Raw genomic sequence first — 20,590 nt, 5'->3', positions numbered from 1 at the left:
TGGCTACTTTTTTATGTATCATTTTTAAAAATCGAAGTAGTAAAACTTACAGTCCATGTAAATAACGAAATAGTTTTTGTCATGTAAAAAAGAGGTTGTCTAACATTCTGATAGGTAGCATGGAATAAAAAAAAAGATCACCTTTTTTAAGTAGTAACTGAAATCCGGACATAAATGTGAAACCTAGACCAAGCGTTAAGCTCTATTGAGTACCTAAGTAGTGTAATCGTTTAAATATTTGCGATTGCTAATTTTAGCGGACTCTGTCTGGTGAACATATTCGCGGTATCAATTTCCGCGGTTTCAGAGAATGGTGAGCGTTATGCAGTGTTTAATATTCATTTGCCCACTGCACAGCAAAATTATTAACTAAATTTAAAGTAACTTTAACATTTTCACTGGCTGAATTTCTTCGGTTATGCAGCCAGATGTCTTTGAATATCCTAATTTGTACAAGTCTGTCTTTGCTGGCTGGAAAAGCAGTGACTACTACTTCAACGTGGTCTGACCCACGTCCTCTCGCACGTAAGGCAAGCTAGCGTGCATAAGACAACGGAAGCAGATTCAAGGTGGCTTAAGAAAATAACTCAAGATTTTCATGTTGTTTATTTTCGATCGAACTGACTTTCGACAGTTTTGTAGCAGACAGCCTGAAGGATATCCATGCCAATGGAAACAGTATCAGGACATCGACAAACTGTATGGTCATCGATGTTAATTTTTTGTCCCGCTGGAATGATCTTGTTTATTGCGAAGCAATTGCGTCCTGAAATAAAAATTGAATTGTGGCAGTATACTGTACCATTCATTCATTTTTTTAAATTTCACTTTCACTTGAATATTCCAGAATTGCAGAATCAACGTTTGAAATTGCAAGCGTAAAAAAAATTAAAAATATGCTTTATTGATTGGTTTAATTTACACCTAGGTCATTACAACTCGAAAATGACGAAAGAAACCTTTGTGGTTTTTTTAAAAGGTAAGACTTTCTGCATAAAAAAGAATATATTTTACAGCAATTAGTAATAAAAAGATTAATAAGAGAATAATGATCTCGTCTTACCGGCCAAACACGTGGGACAACATTCGCCTGGTTTTTTGACCGGATCCACACAGAGCGGAGCGGGACAACTCTCCATATTACACGTAATAATTCCATTGTTACAAACACAGTGTCTACAAGGTATAGGATAGAATTCCCGTCCCTCTGGGTAATATCTGCCGTTTTTATGACATCCTTTTGGTTGTACAATCAACTGAGAACAGATTCCCAATATGTTTACAAGTATAATTATTGTTATTAATGGGAATGTTGACATCTTACTGCTACACAACAATGGATAAGATAAGTGTTTCACGGTTTTACATTTCCTAAGCTATAGTTCTGAACTAAGCGACCGGAGACGATAAATGACTGTTTGAAATAACTAGTAGTTTAATCCAGCGACATACTTCAAAAATTGATAATAATTTACAACACTACTCAATTTCTTCGTTAAACAAAGCGGAAAACATACACTTTATTATATAAAAAATGATCAAGATTATTATGAAAGTTTCATTAAATTCCATTCGATTGAAGGAATGAGAGATGGATAACCCTCCGCGTAACGGACATTTCTAGATTATATTGTTATCTTTAACCATTCTATAACAAAATAACAAAAAAAATTGTTTTAAATAACGGACACTTTAGAGATATTGACGTCTGCCCTTATCCTGATCGTCATCTCAATTTAGGCAAAAAGGAAAGCAGTAACCTAAAATATATGATACAGGCGACGACGACTTCAATTTCACATTTCCACGTATCGATTATTTCTAATGTTGGTAATTTTGATGGTATTGTCATTCTTTAATATGTTCTGAGCTATCTTTTAGTAACTGTGAGCGTTCATTAAATCTTAAATGTTGTATTGAATAAAGGAGAATTGGATGTATTACTGAGTGAATTTTACGGTGTGTTTATTTGTTGTTTCTGATAAATTTTGACTTTACGTTGAAAGGGATGGTTAAAGCCTTATAAAACAAGTTTCACCCACCGCAGACATGCACTTGTCTTACACAACCGGTGCACCTGGTCCATGCTCCCAGATTGTAGTGGAGTCTGAGTTGCTCATTTCTTTTTTGTTTCTTTTTTAGTATTATTTTTGGTTGTTTTATATTCTTGTTGTATGTGTCCGTTTTCCCTGTCTGCTCTTTGTTCCTTGATTTCCGCTAGAATATTGGTTCCCTTAATTCAAAGGCTTATTATATAGCTTTTTCTGTTTTTCTGAATTGAATTTAAAAATGAAATTATAAAAAAAACATGAATTATATTCACAGCATGCAAGAACCTTCGTATGTTTGATTTCCTTTATTATATGCCCAATAGAACGTACACAAATTCTTGAATAAAATCCAATAAATTTTCCATGCATACGAGTGATAAACAACCATTTCCTTTCCAAAAGAACCAAATAAAACGTTTATATTCAATGTAAATAAAAATTCCATCTCTTGATGAAAAATTTCAAAGTAATAAATGACCTATAAAATCAATTCTAGTGAAATGTCAACGCTTTGAACTGGATAATGTCTACATAAATAAAGTTATCAACTTAAACATTTTACATATTTGTTGAACTGAATCAATCTAACAAATAATAAGTGACGGGGTAGTATCAATTACGTTTTAAATTTTAGAGATCGAAGGCATATGGTGAGATAACATTGAAAACAGTTAATAGGAGATTCTATTCTAAGATCGGGAATAACGCTGGATTCTACAGACGAGAAAGTAATTTCAAAAGTTTCCTGTGATCTGCTGATACTGAAAACTTTGTAAGAAACAGTTCCCAAAAGAGGGTAGTATACTTAAATGCTGAACGCTCGTGTATTGTAGAAATGATTTTTCAAAAACCGTGTCTTCACATGAAAATGCTCAAACCACTAAAAAAGCATAACAGATTTTAATTTTAAAATTCAACAGACTATATGGAGAATAGTCTGTAAATATAAAACATTTTTATTTAAACTAAATGAATGACACTGTTGGTTTAATGATGCACATAATTAAATAATAAATGCAATTTTCTAACAATTTAATGTTCCCTTCAGTTCCTGATTTGAACTTCAATCGCTCGTTGTCATTGATTTCTGTATAATGTAACTATAAATGGTTTCGCACATTTTACATTTAACAATTTACGGAAGTTGTTTTGTGCACTTTTAGACACTGTCAAGAAACATGAAAATATGACAGGAAGAGGGATCACTATTCTCCTCCTATGTAAGTACAAGCTTCACACGATTTTTGCTGCAAGACCTTGTGACGAAAACATTCTTTCACACAATATCGCCCATGCTGCTAATTGTTATGACGAAAACGTTCTTTCACACTGGTGATTTTCACATAAGCGTAACAAAGATCGTCCATTGACTTATATATATATATATTTAAGAAAAATATTCCCAAGTTTTCTGCAGCATTGCCCTAAAATATTCTAGTTTTGAATTCAAATCCACAAAGAGTTGAAACTCGCAATGTAATCTTCATTTAGCCCTGATATTGCAATTTGTAATACAGACTTCCCTTTTAGACTTTTCCTTTTGACTACTGTCTAGATTTTATCAATTCGGTAATTCATGAAGTTTAAAACAGTATGCGGTATAAGATAACAAATGAATTCACTACAAAACCCGTTTTGTCCAGAAATAAAGCATATTAATTGAATGGTTCGCCTAACTAAACAATGGTTGACAATCGTATGGGTTTAATGTTTCAAAAATCATAATCTCATCTCACCATTGCCCCATGCAGGTCCGGGTGTCAAAAGAATAGGCTTGCAGCAGCGCTAAGCTTGTCGTAAAAGGCGACTAAATAGTGCTCAGAAACCTAGCCGGGGGCTAGGCGCTCTGGGTGTGCCCCAGGTGGTGGAATGGGGTATCCCTGGTGTTTTACTGGGGTAGTCAGGCTATAATGCGGAAAACCTGACCGCAAACCATAGTGGTGCACCGTGTTGGGAAAGATGTCGCGTTCCTCGCACGTTAAAGAACCCTGTTGTGGTATTCGATAGCAGTAGGAACGTGTTATACAATTTTAGTTCAATTAATAGTTTAAATATGTGAAAATTTGCAACTTCAAACTCATTTTGCAAAGCCCGTGTTGCAGATCGAATAGAGAACGTTGTGTTTAACTTATTCGTTAATCAACACAGAATAGCTAGATTATACACTTTAATAATCTACGGTGCCTCATTATCTCTTAATCATTGAAAATGCACTAAAATGCAACCAATTTTAGAGGCATTTTTGTTCTGTGATAAAATAGTCAACTATTGTCGGAAAAAGTTATGTTTTACATTTTTGAAATTCTATACAAGTGATCTTTCCATGATACCGTTTTCCAAATACCTAAAATAAACGATTTCACTTAAATTACTTATCTAAGTGTATTGGGGTCGATTGATCTTTCATCCCTTCTCTAATTAATGAAGAAAAGCAGAAAAACTCTACCGTTATTCACTTTGATAAGTACGATATTCAAAAACTACATTGATTTATCTTTCCATTGACATATACTATAGCCGTATACCCTCTAGGGCTATTAAAGTTCGAAAAATACTTAGCCGTCCGCAGCAATATAACTGTGAACCTCCAAAACGTTAAATGATAGACTATTTATCGTTTAAGTCACAGATAACATTTTATTCCAAAGCACAAGAATGATTAGTAAAATACTCAACATCGAACATATTTGAAACCTTCAATAAAGCGTAGGAAGTCTTGCAAATGTCTTTCTATTTCAGTTATACCTTACTTTTAAAAAGACAATAACCTTGTTATTTTGCCTCCCTGTTGGCGTTGGCTCACGAGTTTTTTTTTCACAGATCCAGACTGCCTTCTGTTTTCGGCCATCTATAATGCTCTTCGAAATAACCAGCCCCGTGCAGGTCCGGGTGTTAAAAGAATAGGCCTGCAGCAGCGCTAAGCTTGTTGTAAAAGGCGACTAAATAGTGCTCAGAAACCTAGCCGGGGGTTAGGCGCTCTGCCCACAGAGCAACTGGGATGTGTGCCCCAGGTGGTGGAATGGGGTACCCGTGGCGTGTTACATGCTGGGGTTGTCAGGCTATAATACGGAAAACCTGACCGCAAACCATAGTGGTGCACCGTGTTGGGAAAGATGCCACGTTCCTCGCACGTTAAAGAACCCTGCTGTGGTATTCGATAGGAGTAGGAACCTTTGCGCTCCGTCACAGGAGGCTGAATTGCCCGACCTTACCCACCCCCCTTTTTCCAGTGGCAATCAAAATTTGTCGACCCTATTAACCTTGTGACCCATCCTTTTTTTCCTTTCATGTTCATTTTATAATCCATTTCATGTTCATTGTCTGAATATAGCTGAACTATTGCTGCTCGGACGTTAAACCCCAACAAACAAACAAACGAAATAACCATATCCCATAAAGATATTTTGATTTCCCGTTTCCACTAAATCAATCCAAATTACTCCACCCATTCTAATCATATATTGCTGCTAATATGATTCTTCTTTGATTGTTTCGTCTACTGCTACGTTGTTGATCTGTTGTCTCACTCAGTTTCCGTTTCATGAAGACTTGGAATCCTTGTAAAAAACTGTCTGAACGATCCAACTACAATTAGTTGATTCTTTAAACCTTTCAATTTCGAAACATTCCTGACACACGTAGGTCATATCTCCGGTAAAAAAATTCTTCCATTTGAAATAACTTCTTTTCTGCTGATTGCAAACTCTTCTGTAGATATGTATTTATATTTGGTTTGACTTGAGGCCCTAGCAATAAAATCTTGCTGCCCATCCTAAGTGGCAACATACCCTGTTTCACTACATTGTCACTGTTGCGTTTAGTTGCTCCTTCTATGACATCCAATGATCCTTTTCTAAGTCCACTCTTAAAACAATGACAGGGTGACGTTATTCCAAATTTCTTTCCAAGCAACAAACGAAGTCGAAAAAAGATTTTATGCTGGATTAAGGACGGGTGAATCTGCCCAGAAATGAGTGTGAGTTTTACCTGGAGTTTGATTCTAGAGATTGGTCAGTAAGTCTGTCAAGATTGCACTTGCTACACTAGCATTGTTGATTGATAAATTGGTTGATGGCTATATCCAGGCGATGAACATGAAATCGATGATAATAATGGACATGAACTAATGATAAAATGAAATATTGGATGGGACGCACAGAAAATATAGGGTCGACGAGTTTTAATTGCCATTGGAAATTGGGAAAGTTGGGTAGGGTCGGCCAATTAAGCCTCTTGTGACGAAGCCGAGGTTCTTTCTGCTTTCGAATACCACAATACCACAGCAAGGTTCTTTAACGTGCAATTGCATTACGGTTTGCGGTCAAGTTTTCTGTATTATAGCCTGTTTTCCAAATTATAGGCATGATTCGACAGTGAACATGGCTATCGAATTTCACTGTCGAATCAAGTGAAATTCGACAGTCATGTTCTGCTAAAAAAAATCATTAGTAAATTGTGAAGACAACCATGAAGGATCCTCTTCTGCTACTGTGATTATCCGTACTGTATTGAATCAGCCTTATATGGCATGCGTCTGGAATAATCGTTCCTACATAGAATTTAAACAAAAATCTCGCGCTATTTTTTGCTTAGAAACAAGTTTTGTGCTATTTGTTTAGCTTAAAGACAAGTTCCGAGGTTTTCTCTCTTGGTCAAGTTTCTTTGAGTGTTTGCCTGTATTCTCCATGAAATGTTTGTAATTTTTTTAAGTTCGGTAAGCAACCTGTAGTTCTTCATGACTCTGCCAGAAACAACTTTTCAAACCAATTTCTTCTCAATTCTGCTTAACTCGGTTGTTTCTTTGATTTCTTCAAAAACGCATCATTCTGTGTACAACAAATTTTTCGTGTCAAGTTGTGTATTGGTTTTAGTCCAACGTTCTCACTTTTACACTTCGAAGAGTATTCCAAATCATTTTTTTTAAGCAAATAGTTAATTGTACGGAGGGTCATATGGCTTTATATATATAATGTGTCGTTCCAAAAACAAAAATTAAATGGACCAAAGCGCGGCTCGAAATGTTATGTCGACGATAAAAAATTAAAGAAAGAAAATGTGCATTATTCATTGTGCGCTACACGTCACTTTACCTGAAAGACTCGTAAATTACACTGGTTTGTTTGTTGGGGTTTAACACCCGAGCAGCAATATTTTAGGTATATTCAGGCGATGAACATGAAGAGGACTAGGCGCTCTGCCCACAGAGCAACTGGGATGTGTGCCCCAGGTGGTGGAATGGGGTACCCCAGGCGTGGCATCTTTCCCAACACGGTGCATCACTATAGTTTGCGGTCAGGTTTTCCGTATTATAGCCTGACAACCCCAGCTTGTAACACGCCAGGGGTACCCCATTCCATCACCTGTGGCACACATTCTAGTTGCTCTGTCGACAGAGCGCCTTAGCTAGGATTCTGAGCACTATTTAGTCGCCTTTTACGACAAGCTTAGCGCTGCTGCAGGCCTATTCTTTTCACATCCGGACCTGCACGTGGCCAATAACAAATATATAGGTCCGAAACTTTTTGTATTTGACTAGACTGACGTCGTCTTTTTTTACTATGACGCCAAAATTGTAGTTTAAACATATTTTATTTGCATATAAACAAAAGGGATTGAACAAAAGTGAATCACACTTACGAGGTTCTCTCCTAAATACAATATAATATACAATAACAAAATGACATTGAGCATGCATCAACTGTGTATACTTATAATAATCAGTTAAATTTAAAGATAGAAAATAAGACCTTTATGCCAGACTTTATCAAAAGCTTTGGAAAAATCGCAAAAAACAAAACAGTTAATTTCTTTTTTCTCAAGTGAATTTAGGATGTTACTATAAATTTCAAGTAGTTGGTGGACAGTCGAATGTTTTGGAAGAAAACCAGATTGATATTTGTAGATGAGATTGTTGCTGTGAAGATGGTTGTACACATATTTGAAAATTATTCTTTCCATTACTTTTCCAACACAACTTATTAATGATATGGGTCTATAATTGGATGGTAAAGATGTATCACCCTTCTTGAAGAGAGCAGTCACATTTGCCAATTTCCAACTAGTAGGAAATTTGCATTGCTGAATAGATTTATTAAAAATTTTCTGCAATGGGAGAGCGATTTTATCAGGACACAGCTGAAGCATTTTATGACTGATAACATCGGGTCCAGATGCTTTATTTGGTTTTAGAACCTTAATAATATCAATAATTTCAGACTCTTCTATATGTACGTCCGATAATTTATGATTTGTTCGGTTTTGAAATTCCGGGACTTGATGATTTTCTTCATCCAATTTAGTGATTGAACAGAAATATTTATTTAGTAATGCACACTTCTCGTCATCTGCATATGCTATATCATTTAAATCCTGATCGTTTATAATATTCTGAAGTGGGGGTATAGAGTTGGAACCTTTTGTTTGCCAAAATTGTATGCGTTAATATTCATGAAAGAAATGTCGGAAGTAAGCTGTGACATACACATTTTCGATATTTCGAATAAACTTTTCTAAGTAATAAGGTGCCCCGTGCAGGTTCGGGTGTCGAAAGAATAGGCTTGCAGCAGCGCTAAGCTTGTCTTAAAAGGCGACTAAATAGGGCGCTCTGCCAATAGGGTTGGTACCCCTGGCATGTTGCATGCTGGGGTTGTCAGGCTATAATACGGAAAACCTGGGCGCAAACCATAGTGGTGCACCGTGTTGGGAAAGATGCCACGTTCCTCGCACGTTAAAGAACCTACTGTGGTATTCTCACGGAGTAGGAACTACAGGGCTCCGCCAGAGGAGGCTTAATTGCCCGACCCTACCCACCTGTCCCTATTTCCAGTGGCAATCAAAATTTGTCGACCCCATTATCCTTGTGTCCCATTCCATTTTTCATTTCATCATCATTTCATGTTCATTTTATCATCCACCTCATGTTCATCGCTTGAATATAGGTGATATATTTCTGCTCGGGCGTTAAACCCCAACAATCAATCGATCAATAGAGTAATAAGGTATATATTAGGTTTGTTTTGTTTGTTTGTTGGGGTTTAACATCCGAGCAGCAATATTTCAGCTATATTCAGACAATGAACATGAAATGGATGATAAAATGAACATGAAATGTAAAAGAAAGGATGGGTCAAAAGGATAATAGGGTCGACAAATTTTGATTGCCACTGGAAAAAGGGGGATGGGTAAGGTCGGGCAATTTAGCCTCCTGTGGCGGAGCGCAAAGGTTCCTACTCCTATCGAATACCACAGCAGGGTTCTTTAACGTGCGAGGAACGTGGCATCTTTCCCAACACAGTGCACCACTATGGTTTGCGGTCAGGTTTTCCGTATTATAGCCTGACAACCCCAGCATGTAACACGCCAGGGGTACCCCATTCCACTACCTGGGGCACACATCCCAGTTGCTCTGTGGGCAGAGCGCCTAGCCCCCGGCTAGGTTTCTGAGCACTATTTAGTCGCCTTTTACGACAAACTTAGCGCTGCTGTAGGCCTGTTCTTTTAACACCCGGACCTGCACGGGGCGTATATATTTAGGTGTATTTATTTTACTTGTTGTGTGTTTTTATAGACAAACAACATTTTGAAATATAAAAGAACACAATTATGTTTTTTTATACCTTTAATAATATTCACTGTAATGTGAAAATCGGTATCGCACAATATTGGCCATGCTGCTAGTCGTTATCACGTAAACATATTTATTACACAATAACCGTCGTTCTGCTAGTGGTTTACATCAAATAAAATTTTGCATTTACTTTTCTTTAGTTTTCATTAACAGGATAGTTTTATCAAAGCCATCAAACCCAAGAGCAAACATCTTGAATGTTTCCAAAGAACCACCGTCACCATTAGCCTTCTGGCCTATGAAACAAAGCCTACATGATGACTACCAAGCACATGGAAGAAGGTATGCCTATTCGAAGAGTTTCAATATCCAAAGGCCCGTTTATTTACTCAAGTCAGAAATAAAAGATACGTTACTTACTCTGTGACATTGTGTGAAAAACCCAATGTTTCGGGTAAGTTAGCAGCCTAACTTTGTAAGAGGCAACAAAGATGGTACTACCTTTAGGGGTGATTTCCAAAGGCCTTTTTTTCTCAACCCCTATAGCAGATTTTTGTAATCTGATTGAAAAATGCAAGCAACAATTTTCCTGTGCAATCTAAGAAAAGCCAAAATTCAAAATCGGACCAAAATATAAAAGTTGATTTTTTTTTTTGTTTTAGGGGGGGGGTCCCTTTTAGTACACTTATAACTTAAACATAAAAAAAACAAGTTGATGTTTTAGTCTGGAGATAGCTGAAATCTGATGGAAAATTGCAGGCAGAGATTTTTATCAGGATACTAACAATAAAAAAAACGGACCATAAATGAAAAAGGTGATATTTTTGTGCGTGGCCCAATTTCGAATTTAGTTAACTCTAAAACACTTAAAAATTATTATAAACAGAATTTCTAAAGAAGCACACTGACATCTAAATCACCAAAAAAAACCTTCTGCCATCTACATAGGAACAATGTATTGAAGTTTGAAGTTAAATAATTGATTGATTGTTAGGGTTTAACGCCCGAGCAACAATATTTCAGATATATTCAGGCGACGAACGTAAAAAGGATGATAAAATGAACATGAAATGATGATGGTGAAATGAAAAAAGGATGGGGCTCAAGGATAGTAGGGTAGAAAAATTTTGATTGCCACAAGATAAAAGGAAGAGATGGGTAGGGTCGGGTAATTTAGCCTCCTGTGGCGGAGCGCAAAGGTTCTTACTCCTACCGAATACCGCAGCAGGGTTCTTTAACGTGCAAGGAACGTGGCATCTTTCCCAACACGGTGCACCACTATGGTTTGCGGTCAGGTTTTCCGTATTATAGCCTGACAACTCCAGTATGTAACACGCAAGGGTACCCCATTCCACCACCTGGGGCACACAACCCCCGGCTAGGTTACTGAGCAATATTTAGTCGCCTTTTACGACAAGCGCTGCTGCAGGCCTATTCTTTTGACACCCGGACCTGCACCGGGCGTATTGAAGTTAAAAAAAAATCGGATAATGTCGTATGTAAACGAACGTTAACGGACCACTACAACGAAATGGTGATACCGTTATGTGTCTGCAAAAATTGTGTACGGTCGTATAAATATAGAATGAGACAATGAATATAATATCCGAGTAGTTGAAATGAAGTCGTAAAGGTCAATGTGCAACAAATTTTAATCATCAGCTAGTCAGTTTTTTTAAATAACGTTTTCATTTGAGTTCCACTAATGAAAAAAGAAGAAAAAAAAGAAAAAAAAAAAGAAAAAAGAAACACACCATTGACGTCCGTGTGCTATCTTGTCATATTATGATAATCACTTACAACTTACATAGGACCACCTTATGTATTTTATTATACAGGCAAATGATCTGCGCTTAACCTTTCGTATATCCGAACGATGTTATTTTGGTTTTGATGGTTTGTTTTAGCATACATAAGATAATTCAATTTATCTATATTAACTGTAAATTTTTGTAGATATGCAGTAATAAGTGACGGGCAGCTGAACTTTCCGGGGGTTGACAACCAAGTTACATATGGATACATTAGTGTCTCCGTATCAAGGTGTGTAACCATTTCAAACAATGATGGTTTTCTGAATGGTAACGACGCCATGACCTGGCTGTTTTACATCAGAATCACGTCATCACAAACTGCAACGCTTTTGCAATATTATGGAATGTCTTCACACTCTGGTTTTACATTTGGAGTCGCCAGCAATAAATTATTTATCTCTTACAGGGATGACACTAATTCGGCTCACTATTCGACAAGCGATTTCAATATTCCAGCGGACGGATCATGGATTTTTGTTGGGTTTACATTTAACAAAATGTGGATAACAAATGATCATATAGATCTGTTGTACTTCACACACGGTGTCCAAAAATCAACGTATGGTATGGGGACTTCTGAGAGAACTGTTGATGCATATGGTGATATAATAATTGGAAGAAATTGGGATGGTTCCCAGCAATTTAATGGTGATATTGCTTGTATGCAGTATTTCAATACATCTTTACTCGGAGGAACATTAGATGATTCGATTAATCTGTGTGATCCATCACAAGGAGAATTTCCTGGTAAATCTTACTCTGGGTTTGGATTTTTAAGTTGGTCATAATTAGCTTTCAATCAGTCTTTTGTCAGTACATGATGTAAAAAACAAAACAAAAAAAAAAAAAACAAAAACAAAAAAACTTCGTTGTAATATTTGTCATTACTTGTTAAAAAACATGAATTTAAAAACCGTTAACAACTATTATATTATTGATTGATTGTTTGGGTTTAACGTCTGAGCAGCAATATTTCAGATATAGATGATAAAATGAACATGAAATGATGATGAGATGAAAAAAGGGATGGAACACAAGGATAATACGTTCGAATAATTTTGATTGCCACTAGAAAAAGGGAGGAATGGGTAAGGCCGGGCAATTTAGCCTCCTGTGGCGGAGAGCAAAGGTTCCTACGCTAATCGAATACCACAGCAGGGTTCTTTAACGTGCGAGGAACTATGGGTCGCGGCCAAGTTTTCCTTATTATAGCCTGACAACCCCAGCATGTAACATGCCCGGGGTTTGTTTGTTTGTGTTTAACGTCCGAGCAGCAATATTTCAGCTATATTCAGACGATGAACATGAAATTGATGATAAAATGAATATGAAATGATGAAATGAAAAAGGGATGGGACACGAGGACAATGGGGTCGACAAATTTTGATTGCCACTGGAAATAGGGAGAGGTGGGAAGGGTCGGGCAATTTAGCCTCCCGTGGCGGAGCCCCATGCTTCCCACTCCGGGAGAATACCACAGTGGGGTTCTTTAACGTGCGAGGAACGTGACATCTTTCCCAACACAGTGCACCACTATGGTTTGCGGTCAGGTTTTCCGTATTATAGCCTGACAACCCCAGCACGTAACACGCCAGGGGTCCCCCATTCCACCATCTGGGGCACACATCCCAGTTGCTCTGTGGGCAGAGCGCCCTAGCCCCCGGCTAGGGTTCTGAGCACTATTTAGTCGCCTTTTACGACAAGCTTAGCGCTGCTGCAGGCCTATTCTTTTAAAACCCGGACCTGCACCGGGCAACATGCCCGGGGTAGCCTAGCCCCCGGCTAGGTTTCTGAGCACTATTTAGTCGCCTTTTACGACAAGCTTAGCGCTGCTGCAGGCCTATTCTTTTAACACCCGGACCTGCACAGTGAGTTTCAACTATTAAGTATCACCCTAACTGTGATTGTAGCTTGTATAATATTTTCACTTAAAGCCGACCTGTGCATTTCTATTGTTTCTAGGTGACCATACCGTCAGGGAGAACAATTTAGGTAAGTACAATAATATATTTTTAGTTTACGAATGGAAATAAAATCTTATATACCCTATCGCATGTGAAGTTTTCTCCTAAGTCTCTATATTGCACAGCCTTGTTGAGACTGTTTTGATCGTTCTTAAAATTTGTTATCACTGTCAGTAACTATAAGGAGTAGCTAATAGAAGAAGGTATAAACAGTTTTTAGTGGAGACCGATTTGCTCATTTCCTTTTGTTTCTTGGTATTATTTTAGTTACTTAATGTTCTTTGCTGTGTATGTCTGTGTTCCAGGTTTGGTCTTTAACCCTGGATTACTTTCTTATGATTTCCGCTACAACCTTGGTCCTAAAAGTAAAACGATGGACAGTTTTATGCTAGTACATACAGAACGTGATTTGAAAAAAAAAAAAAATATATATATATAAGGGTCTGAAAAATTCCCAACGATATTCTGAATGGTAACGACACCATGACCTGCATGTATTACATCAGAGGCACGTCATCACAAACTGTAACGCTTTTGCAATATTAAGGAATGTCTTCACATTTTTTTTTACAATTATTTATCTCGTACAGGGATGACACTAATTCGGCTGGACAGGTCATAATATCACTTAAACTGTATTTTTAGAAATCAAACATTTTAGAAACAATATGAATAATACGCATAGTCAAGGAGTGGCATAATTCAAACCAAAACAGACCCGAACTGACGTGCAACGCTATGTCCTGATACTGGAAAACATGAGAACGGTTCCATTTAATGTGTAGACCTTACCATTTACCTCCAAAACACGACCATATTTGTGTGCATTTATTGTAACACTAAAACAAAACCTATGTTTGCTTGCTTGTCATTACAAATATCATCACTGCAAATTTGTTGAAAATCGTACACTTGGTGTTTTCCTATAAATTACTAACTTACTCTACTTACCTACAGCAAGATACAAAGGCGATTTAAAGATAATAAAGTTTCTTTAATTTGCAGTTGAAGTAACAACGGGAGTAACGACCAGTAAGTTACATAGGATGAAAAGTATTGGAGATTGATTGAGAAAATTACAACATTTATCGTTAAATTATTAATTTTAAGTCATAATATACAGATATTTATAAAATGTCTTATTGATGTTGTAGGATTCAGCAAACAAAATACCATTCATTATCGCATTGTGCTGCAAACCTAACAGAAATGGACATTAGGAAAAAAATATATAAACGCCATTGCCGTTTTTTTTCTGACATCATGAAAATGAAGAAAAGAAATGTAAATAATTGATCAAAATACACAGCAAGGTTTTTTCATAAAGCCTTATTATTTGTTGAAATATATTTAAACTTGCTTTACAATGGAGAAAAAAATTAAAATATTATCTTAAGTCTAAGGAGACCTGATATTTCTGGCTTTTTAAAAGTGTTTTTTTATTGTAATTATAGCGGATGTGTCATGTCTGGTATGTTCTTTTTCTGAATGGGGTCCATGGAATGATTGCTCTGAAAGTTGTGGAGGAGGTGTCCGGATGAGGTCCAGAAATATATGCTGTCCTGTTGAACTTAGTATGACGGAATGTCTAATTAATTATTGTCCGTTGGTTACTTATAACGATCTTCATCAAAGTCAGACGTGTAACAGTATATGTAGTAATGGTGGAACGTACTTTAGTTCATGCTTGTGTCAACCGGGTTGGAGTGGTCCTTGTTGTGAAAAACGTAAAGATATTAAGTCATACCTTTAAAAAGTCAGAAAAAAACATTTTTTTTATGATGGTTCACGCAATTTGTATTTTTTTAAAATAATTTAAAATGAGCTATATATATAAGTTAAAGTGTAGCGATAATAGATGTCGAAGGGTAATGAATTGTCTAATTTTTTAATGTCCTATTGCTAATTTCAAGATTGACTGATGGAAAGACACGATACACCAAACGCATTCTTAAAACGGTTCTGCTGTTCTTTGTTATGGGATATAAGACAAGTAAACAAGTTGCAATCAATACTTAGAGGGATACAAAACAATCGTATATTAAACTTTCTTCTGTATCAGAGATTTGTCTGTTTAAGCTATGAAGTGTTCTGGTGACCCGGAAATCCCGAAAAACTCCAGACTAGTAGTACAAGGGTACCAATACACGAACCAGTCGGCCGTGGTTTGTGATATCGGTTATGCTGTTACTTCGGGAGATCCGATACGTTACTGTAACAGTACGGGACAATGGAATGGAACGAAACCAATATGCTCACGTATGTAATGTTCAGAATTTTACCGATGTATGATGGAATTGAACAATATAAGATAATGCGTGTACTGGACTTGATAAAGGATGAATTGCAATTTAAATTGCAATTGCAACTCGAAATTTTAAGTCATGAACTTAAAACAATTCAAAATAAAACGGAAATAGATATAAAACGACATACTGGATCCGAGAAAAAGTAGAAATACATGATTAAATAGCAACTGAAAAATTAAAACTCATCAATGAAATGAAAGCTTATAATTACTGATATTCAAATTATAGATAAAAAGATAGAAAAAAGAGCGAAGTAAGCAAAGAAAACATACTAAGTAGTTCTAGTGAGCATCGTAACTACTGAGCATATACACTGTATTATCATAACTTGTTTCTTAAGAACAGATCAGTACCGTTCTCATGGACAAAAAATACTTTTGTCCAAATTAAATTTTCAAAACCAAAACTGTCAGCTGCAGGCTATATTTATTTTTAAAATTGTCGTAGAACTTTATGGGCTAACCTGATCTTTCACATGCTTCGGCTCACATACTAGTATTACAGTAATATCACATCCAAAAATATTTTAATATTGTTCATGTGAAATCTTATGATATTCGTTATTACACATTTAATTGCTCAATTTAGCTGAAAGTTACGTTAAATTCGTTTGAAACTCGTGTGAAATAATTTGGCCTGTGTAAGTATAATACGACTTATTGTTTTACTTTCAGTGACCTCTTGGAGCTATAGTCCTATGGAAGGCCATGGATCGTTTTCACACTTACTGATGGATAAATCATCTCTCTCCAAAAGACAACGATCACTTAAATCTGTATATGAAGATCGACCTAGTAAAGTAATAATTGGGACAGCTGGCATAATTATTATTTGTCTCATTGTTTTTTATTTTATATTCATGGATATGATGACAATTTGCAAGAATCTCAAATTTGCACGATAATAAAGAGTAATATCTATATAAAAATGTTTGTCAATTATAAAATGGCAATAAAAAAACCGATGGCAAGTGTGTCAGTAAAATTGTTTAACTGTCAAATATGGTTGTTCGAGAAACGAAGAACATTTTAATACTCCAGTCAAAGATTAATTTGTCGGACGTCATTAAATGTTCAACCAGTATGTGATCCCTGTAAAATATTTTTAAAAATAATTTTGATAACAATTTTACACCAAAATAAGAAACGATCAATTTCTGTTGTTTTGTCTACTGCAGTCTGTAACTATCTCTATAAGAATAAATTATAACTCAGACAGTTTGTTTGTTGGGGTTTAACGTCCGAGCAGCAATATTTCAGCTATATTCAGACGATGAACATGAAATTGATGATAAAATGAACATGAAATGATGATGAAATGAAAAAGGGATGGGACACAAGGACAATGGGGTCAATAATTTTTGATTGCCACTGGAAATAGGGAGAAGTGGGTAGGGTCGGGCAATTTAGCCTCCTGTGGCGGAGCCCTATGGTTCCTACTCCCTATGGGAGAATACCACAGTAAGGTTCTTTAACGTGCGAGGAACGTGGCATCTTTCCCAACACAGTGCACCACTATGGTTTGCGGTCAGGTTTTCCATATTATAGCCTGACAACCCCAGCATGTAACACGCCAGGGGTACACCATTCCACCACCTGGGGCACACATCCCAGTTGCTCTGTGGGCAGAGCGCCCTAGCCCCCGGCTACGGTTCTGAGCACTGTTTAGTCGCCTTTTACGACAAGCTTAGCGCTGCTGCAGGCCTATTCTTTTAACACCCGGACCTGCACGGGGCCAAATTAGACAGAATGACTAAATTGATTTCGTATTATATCTTTGATTGAATAAAATAAATTACAAATTATAGTATTTAGTTTTAAAACTTATACAGTTCGTAGGAGTAATTTTGGTGGTCTTGGTGGAGATGTCATGATTAAGGCGGACCGATTACTGGACAAACACATGAGTGACCTTATTTCTAGACGCTAATGCTTCGGAAATATAATGGTTAATTTTAAACAAATGAAAATTGTTTACAAATAATATAAAAGTAACATTATTTTCCTTTAGTCACGGTTATGTATTTACATATATAATTGATCTATCCGTTTCTATTTCATAGATTAGTCAATAAACCTTTAAACATAATAGAAACCAAGACCTAATTTTGAATAGAATAGCATTTAAAGTTTGATAAAATAAAACTATCAAATATGGCAAATTTTTAATGAAATAGCTTTAGTTTTGATTTAAGTCAACAGTCAGCTATTACATCACTATAACATGATTGATTGATTGTTGGGGTTTAACGTCCGAGCAGCAATATTTCAGCTATAAATCCGGCGATGAACATGAAAGGTATGTTAAAATGAACATGAAATGATGCTGATTAAAAGAAAAAAGGGATGGGACAGAGCGCTCCTGTGCACAATTTAGTCGCCTTTTACGACAAGCTTAACGCTGCTGCAGGCCTATTCTTTTGACACCCGGACCTGCGCGAGGCTCTTAATGCATGCATTTTAAACCTCTTTACCTTCACTAGTATTGCATTCCTTTATGTACGAATGCTCTACTACGCACAATCAATATTTGTACAAAATAAGACCGGGTCAATTTCGAGTATGAAACAGTGCACCCCAATCGCATCTGTATGGTGTTATAAAACCGAGATCATTTCTGGAAACTTACCCTTACTACCGCGGATTCAGTGAAGGCCATTTCACAAGTTACGGAAACAATATCAGGTTTTTGTTGACAGTCGATTATCAAAAATCGTTTGAATTTTTTATGGAGTGCCTCCAGAAATCACCAATTTTAAAGTACCCGAATGCAGACGTGCTCAGAAACCTAGCCGGGAGCTAGGCGCTCTGCCCACGGATCAATTGGGATGTGTGCCCCAGGTGGTTGAATGGGGTACCCCTGGCGTGTTACATGCTGGGGTTGTCAGGCTATAATACGGAAAACCTGACCGCAAACCATAGTGGTGCACCGTGTTGGGAAAGATGCCACGTTCCTCGCACGTTAAAGAACCCTGCTGTGGTATTCGATAGGAGTAGGAACCTTTGCCCTCCGCCACAGGAGGCTAAATTGCCGACCTTACCCATCCCCCCTTTTTCCAGTGGCAATCAACATTTGTCGACCCTATTATCCTTGTGACCCATCCTTTCTTTTTTTCATTGCATGTTCATTTTATCATCCATTTCATGTTCATCGTCTGAATATAGCTGAAATATTGCTGCTCGGACGTTAAACCCCAACAAACAAACAAACAAACCGAATGCAGACGATGACTTACTCGATACAGATTGTTGTGCGTTTGCCGCGTAGGCTCTACTGTAAGGCAATGTCCTTCAAAAGTTTCGAGATCCCGAGGACCAACGCGCCAGATAGTTGAGGTCGTGTCCACCTATGATTCCGTTATAAAACATATACCCGGAAAACTAGATGGTAACGCGGCCGGGCTCAGTCATAGAGCGCGAAATGACATATTTTTGTACTAATCAAAAAATGAAGAAAAAAAATGCAGAAATTTCTAGAACGCCCAAGGATGGTAAAGTGAACATGAAATGATTATGAAATGAAAAAAGGATGGGACACAAGGATAGTAGGGTCGACAAATTTTGATTGCCACTAGAAAAAGGGAGGGATGGGCAGGGTGGGGCAATTTAGCCTCCTGTGGCGGAGCGCAAAGATTCCTACTCCTATCGAATACCACAGCAGGCTTCTTTAACTTGACATCTTTCCCAACACGGTGCACCACTGTGGTTTGCGGTCAAGTGTTCCGTATTATAGCCTGACAACCCCAGCATGTAACATGCCAGGGGTACCCAATTCCACCACCTGGGGCGTACATCCCAGTTTCTGTGTGGGCAGAGCGCCTAGCCCCCGGCTAGGTTTCTGGGCACTATTTAGTCGCCTTTTACGACAAGCTTAACGCTGATGCAGGCCTATTCTTATAACACCCGGACCAGCACGGGGCCCGCCCAAAAGGGGGGGGGGGTTAAATATAGATTCTTAAACAAAATCATATTGATTGATTGATTGGTGTTTAACGCCTAAGCAGCGATATTTCAGATATTTAGAGTAGCCATATATACACCCGTGCAGGTCCGGGTGTCAAAAGAATAGGCCTGCAGCAGCGCTTAGCGTGTCGTAAAAGGCGACTAAATAGTGCTCAGAACCCTAGCCGGGGTCTAGGGCGCTCTGCCCAAGGTGGTGGAATGGGGTACCCCTGGTGTGTTACATGCTGGGGTTGTCGGGCTATAACACGAAAAACCTGACTGCAAACCATAGTGGTGCACCATGTTGGGAAAGATGCCACGTTCCTCGCACGTTAAAAAATTCTACAGTGGTATTCTCCCGGAGTATGAACCATAGGGCTTCGCCAGAGGAGGCTAAATTGCCCCACCCTACCCACCTCTCCCTATTTCCAGTGGCAATCAAAATTTGTCGACCAAATTATCCTTGTGACCCATCCTTTTTTTTCATTTCCTGTTCATTTTATCATCCACTTCATGTTCTTTGCCTGAATATAGTTGAAATATTGCTGCTCGGGCGTTAAACCCCAACAATCAATCAATCAACGTAAGACTGTGGAACGGAATATTTATTTTTCTCGCATGTACATTAAAAAAACCTATGTGCATAATAAATATTTGTAAAAAAAAAATTACAAAAATGCATTATGAAAAATGCAGCAAATGAAATGATATATTTTTTATATATGCTACTGTGCGTCCCAAATTTTGACTTCGGAAGTTTTTACGGACTACATTTGAATACAAAACGGTAAATCTGGAAATGATACGGGTACACTCTTAATATTGATCACTATCATAAAACCATTAACGTATATAAAGATTACAAACCTTACGTGACAACTTTACAAACAACTTTCCCCAAGTTTCGGAGGAAGATAAAAATAACCAGGGATAAATTTACTCAA

The 20,590-nt window shown here is 37.4% G+C and overlaps 1 protein-coding gene across 1 annotated transcript; it reads left to right on the top strand.

Annotated features, from left to right (window-relative positions):
• Nucleotides 1-3,237: 3,237 nt before the first annotated feature.
• On the top strand, nt 3,238-16,609 carry LOC148622633 (uncharacterized). Its single transcript, XM_088574137.1, has 8 exons — nt 3,238-3,271; nt 9,819-9,960; nt 11,575-12,179; nt 13,395-13,424; nt 14,402-14,428; nt 14,851-15,123; nt 15,476-15,655; nt 16,380-16,609. Exons 1-8 carry the CDS (start codon nt 3,238-3,240, stop codon nt 16,607-16,609), a joined length of 1,521 nt encoding a protein of 506 aa, XP_088430263.1.
• Nucleotides 16,610-20,590: the final 3,981 nt, after the last annotated feature.

The sequence above is a fragment of the Perna viridis genome, chromosome 3 (assembly GCF_037379345.1).
Source record: "Perna viridis isolate PV_CMFRI_1.1 ecotype Kerala chromosome 3, ASM3737934v1, whole genome shotgun sequence".
NCBI lineage: Eukaryota > Metazoa > Mollusca > Bivalvia > Mytilida > Mytilidae > Perna > Perna viridis.
Note: the sequence above shows the minus strand (reverse complement) of the source record. Positions and strands in the feature narration are given on the sequence as shown.

Excerpts from the sequence above, each read along its gene's own strand:
- LOC148622633 (XM_088574137.1), top strand. The coding sequence starts at position 3,238 with ATGACAGGAAGAGGGATCACTATTCTCCTCCTAT. Across the intron at positions 14,429-14,850 it reads AACAACGGGAGTAACGACCA|CGGATGTGTCATGTCTGGTA; the intron begins GTAAGTTACATA and ends TTGTAATTATAG. Across the intron at positions 15,124-15,475 it reads TGGTCCTTGTTGTGAAAAAC|CTATGAAGTGTTCTGGTGAC; the intron begins GTAAAGATATTA and ends TGTCTGTTTAAG.